This window comes from Pteropus medius, unplaced genomic scaffold, assembly GCF_902729225.1.
Source record: "Pteropus medius unplaced genomic scaffold, Ma_sr-lr_union100, whole genome shotgun sequence".
NCBI lineage: Eukaryota > Metazoa > Chordata > Mammalia > Chiroptera > Pteropodidae > Pteropus > Pteropus medius.
Window position 1 is genome coordinate 19445632 of NW_024349800.1, and position 4620 is coordinate 19450251.

Here is a 4620-nt window from a genome sequence, read left to right on the forward strand (position 1 = left end):
GAGGAATTCAAGTATCAAGTAAGCAGTTACGTGAATTTTTTCATTTTGTACAAGAATGCTCTCCTTGGTTTCCTGAGGAAGGGACTTTAAACTTAGAAACTTGGAAGAAACTAGGAAAAGAAATGAAACTTTACTATACATTATATGGCCCGGAAAGGGTTCCTGTAGATGCATTTTCTTTATGGAATTTATTGAGAGATAGTTTTGATCCTACTCATGAGGCCGTATGCTTAGCAAGGAAAACGGAAGAAGACCTCCCACTTAGTTCTGTAGTTAAGAAAACTAGAAGTTATACAAGTATAAATAATACTGAGCCGGCTAAAGCAACTGTAATGGCAGTACAGAAAAACGATGATACTGAGAATGAAGTTTTAGATCCAGGAGGTGAACAGGAGTTGGAGGACGAAGCAGCAAAATACAATCAAGATGATGATTATAATACATTTGGCCCGGTTGAGGTGTTTGCTGCGCCTCCTCCAACAGCTCCTCCATCATATCAGTAAAGAATGCCTTCAATTTATATACAGATTCAGCTTATATTGTTAATTTATTTCCAGCTATAGAAACAGCTCTTATTTCTACATCTTCAGCAATTTATGAACAATTTAAACTGTTGCAAATTCTAATTCAGGAAAGAAAATATCCATTTTTTATCGGTCATATCAGAGGACATTCTAATCTATCAGGCTATTTATATGAAGGAAATCAAAAGGCAGATCAATTAACAAAAATTATTTTAACTGCTATAGAAGAAGCTACAGCTTCACATTCTTTGCATCATCAGAATTCGGCAACTTTAAGACTGCAGTTTCATTTAACTAGAGAACAAGCAAGACAAATTGTCAGACAATGCCCTGCTTGTGTTACTCATTTACCTTCTCTACTATGGGAGTAAATCCTAGAGGACTTCGTCCTAATATATTATGGCAAATGGATGTAACACACATACCAGAATTTGAGAAGCTTTCTTTTGTGCATGTAACTATAGATACTTTTTCTCATGTAATTTTTGCATCAGCAAGAACTGGAGAAGCATATAAAGATGTAGTACAACATATGATTCAGTCATTTGCCTATCTGGGCTTGCCGCAACATATTAAGACTGATAATGCTCCAGTATATACTTCAAAGAATTTTAAAGAATTTTGTGGGAAATTTAATATTAAACATAATACAGGAATTCCTTATAATCCTCAAGGGCAAGCTATAGTTGAAAGAGCACATCAAACATTAAAATTACAAAGATCCAAGCTCCAACAAGGAATAAATAAATATTTGACTCCACATCATATATTACAGCATGCTCTTTTCGTTATCAATCATCTCAATATTAATGAACAAGGGCTAACTCCAATGATGAGACATTGGGAACAAAGACATACTCCACAGGTAATGGTAAAATGGAAAGATTTATTGACTGGTCAATGGAGAGGGCCTGATATACTTTTAACATCGGGGAGAGGATATGCTTGTGTGTTTCCACAGGATGCAGAATCACCGATATGGATACCAGATCGGCTCATCCGGCCTGCATCACAAAAGAAGATTCCCTCCGTTGGCCCATTCGACACCTGATCCTGGGTCGCCAGATACACCTGACTCATTAACTCCGAAAATGGCTAAGATAAATCTTTCATCTCCTCAACAAGCTCAGTCCACCAAGAAGGCATTATTTCCCACCTGGGGTCAAATTAAGAAACTCACCTCAGAGGCGGAAACTTTAGTTTCTGCTGGAGGACATCAACCCACTCCTGAAGCATTGTTTTTAGCTATGCTAGCATTGCTTTCTTGTCAGGTACCATTTGCTAATGCAAATTTTTCTTATTGGGCATATTTTCCTGATCCACCATTATTGCATCTTGCTTCATGGGGATCACAAAATATTAAAGTTTTCACTAATAATTCTGACCTTATGGGAGGTATATCTAATTCATTTATACCTCACAGAACATCAGACAAAATAGATTTTAAAGGATTTGCAGACGATGCACCATTGTGTTTTGTAGTAACAGGAGTTCCATTACCAGGTTGTCTTCCTATTAATTATAGAACCTTTTTAACTGATTCACCTACAGATAATATATATAAGAGAAACATATGGAATTTAGAATTTATATCATTAGGATATCATACATATAATGATACGTATATAAATCTTACTAATTCTTTTACTTTCCTCCTAGAGGCATGTACTACAAAATTTTCTAATAGAGACATATATTGGAATTCTATAAATAGTAAACATGGATTTCCAAAATGGATTGATTGTGGCTTTAACCATAAAGCTACAAAATTCTCTCCTGTACAGTCTAACATAACTATTTATGATTTTTCTGTGTCTTCACCTAATTATAATTACAGAGATTATTTGAAAACCAAAACTGCTAATTTTACAGGATTTGACTCCACAGGAAGTAGTATACATAGATGGTTTACTCCTGGCTGGGTTGCTCCTATATATCAAAGTACTTCACCTAAACATAATAAAACAGTTTTATATCCAGATTTGTTTAGGCTTTTGGCTGCTACAAATATGATTCTTTTTAAAAGGCCTTTAGAAAATAAGGCAGAATCTTTAGCTTTGAGAGCATGTGTTAATACGCCATACGCTTTGCTATTAGGACAACATAAAGACATTAATAATTCTGTTACTGCAGATTCATATCATATTAGTTGTTAAAATTGTTTATTAACTAATTGTATACATTCTGGATTGCCCAAGAATTATACTGTGTTCATGATTGTGTATCAGCCTTCGTATGTCATGATTCCAGTAACATTAACTGAAGAATGGTATGATGATTCTGGCTTGCAGGTATTAGTTAAACTTAATGAACTCATAAGACCAAAAAGATTTGTTGCAGCATTAATATTAGGGATCACAGCATTAATTAGTATTATGACTTCTTTAGTTGTTTCCTCTACAGCTTTGGTGCAACAAATTCATACTGCTTCACATGTTAATGATCTTGCTCATAATGTTTCCACTGCTTTAGCAATTCAAGAAAAGATAGATAGAGAACTAGAAACTAGAATTAATGCTTTAGAAGATACAGTACTATATTTGGGAAATCAGGTACAAAATATAAAAACGCAAATGACCACTAAATGTCATGCACGTTTTAAATGGATTTGTATTACTCCATATAGCTATAATAATACTTCAGAACCATGGGATAAAGTAAAAACTCATTTACAAGGCATTTGGCATAATACTAATCTTGCTCCAGACTTACACGCATTACAAAATAATATAAAAGCAATAAGTCATGCACAATTGAATTTACCTATTGGCGAAAATTTGGCTGAAAGTTTATGGCGCTCTTTAAGCAGCATTCATCCAACTGTTTGGTGGTCAAGGCTGATTCACATTGGGGTTACTATTTTCATAATTTTAATCATGATTATCATTTTTCCAGTCATCTTCAGAGTGATTCTTTCGTCAATCAAGCGTCTACACACAGAACTTGAAACATTTAAATTAAAAAATAAAAAAGGGGGAGATGCCGCGTCCTCTTTCTACCCTACTGCGTGACAAGGTCCGGAGATGGGGACAGAGGCTTCAAGGAATGCATCGTCAAGAACGAGGACGTGGCATGTGTTTAGGGATAATTGGTTTCTTAGAAATGATCCTATTAAGAGGGGGAATTTGGGTAGCACAAATTCTAGTAAGTATAAACGCTATACAAATGGATTTCCTCAAAATTGGCTCTGAGGAAAACATAGTAAATTCCCCGCGTATGGAATCAGCTCTAGTCACCCTGACGTGTCCAGAATGCATAAACCCTTTATTTGAACAATTATTAAGGGAAATTCCTTTTGATGCGCCTCTTAAAGATATTATGAATAAATTATAACAAGCTGAATTACTAGAACCAGTTTATACTCCTGTTCCCATGCAGTTAGTAGAAAAATTAGAAAAGGATAAGAAATTTACTCATAAGCCTGTGCCTACTATAGAAGGGCCTCCTTTTGTGGCCTAGTGGATAAATAGAAAACTCTGGTATCCACCTAGGGGGGCTAATAGTATGAAAAGATTACCTGATCTTCCTTTGCCTTATACAGAAGCTTATAATAAAGATAGTATACATATAGTGAATAAAGATAGAATTCATGTGCCTTATAGTAGTTTAAGTTTCATAGAAAGGCTGGCTAGGTCGGGATCTCCTTGGTGCTTAAAAACAAAGGAACAGAAACTTAGCTTATGAAAGCAGCTTTGTAAAACTGATTTTTATAAATATTTTCCTCATCACTGCACCAAGGAAACTTTTGAACAGCTATGAAAAAGGTTCAGCTTGAACTTTAGATATAGCATAAATCAAATAGCATTTAAAAGATTTCTTCAGGCAGAAAGAAGAACAATGTCTGCCCACAAGCCAATACTTGCTGTTATGAATACATCTATCTATCACCTTTACTTAAATCAAACTGTATCTTACGTAATAGATATAATAATTAAAAGTTTAGATTGTTCCATCAGGTAGTTCTGTTCTAATGATTGAGAGAAAAATGTACTAGTTAATCATGAACATCAATAATAATATACTCTATAAGATTTTCTGCTCCGCCTAACCACAGAAATTTAACTCCCTGCTACCTTAACAACAAAGTATAATCAAA

The 4620-nt window shown here is 34.7% G+C and overlaps 1 protein-coding gene across 1 annotated transcript; it reads left to right on the top strand.

Moving 5' to 3' along the window:
- The first annotated feature begins 989 nt into the window (after nt 1-989).
- LOC120621571 (pyrin domain-containing protein 3-like) lies at nt 990-3572 on the top strand. Its single transcript, XM_039886977.1, has 2 exons — nt 990-1795; nt 3420-3572. The coding sequence occupies exons 1-2, from the start codon at nt 1466-1468 to the stop codon at nt 3432-3434; spliced, it is 345 nt and encodes a 114-aa protein (XP_039742911.1). The 5' UTR covers nt 990-1465; the 3' UTR covers nt 3435-3572.
- Nucleotides 3573-4620: the final 1048 nt, after the last annotated feature.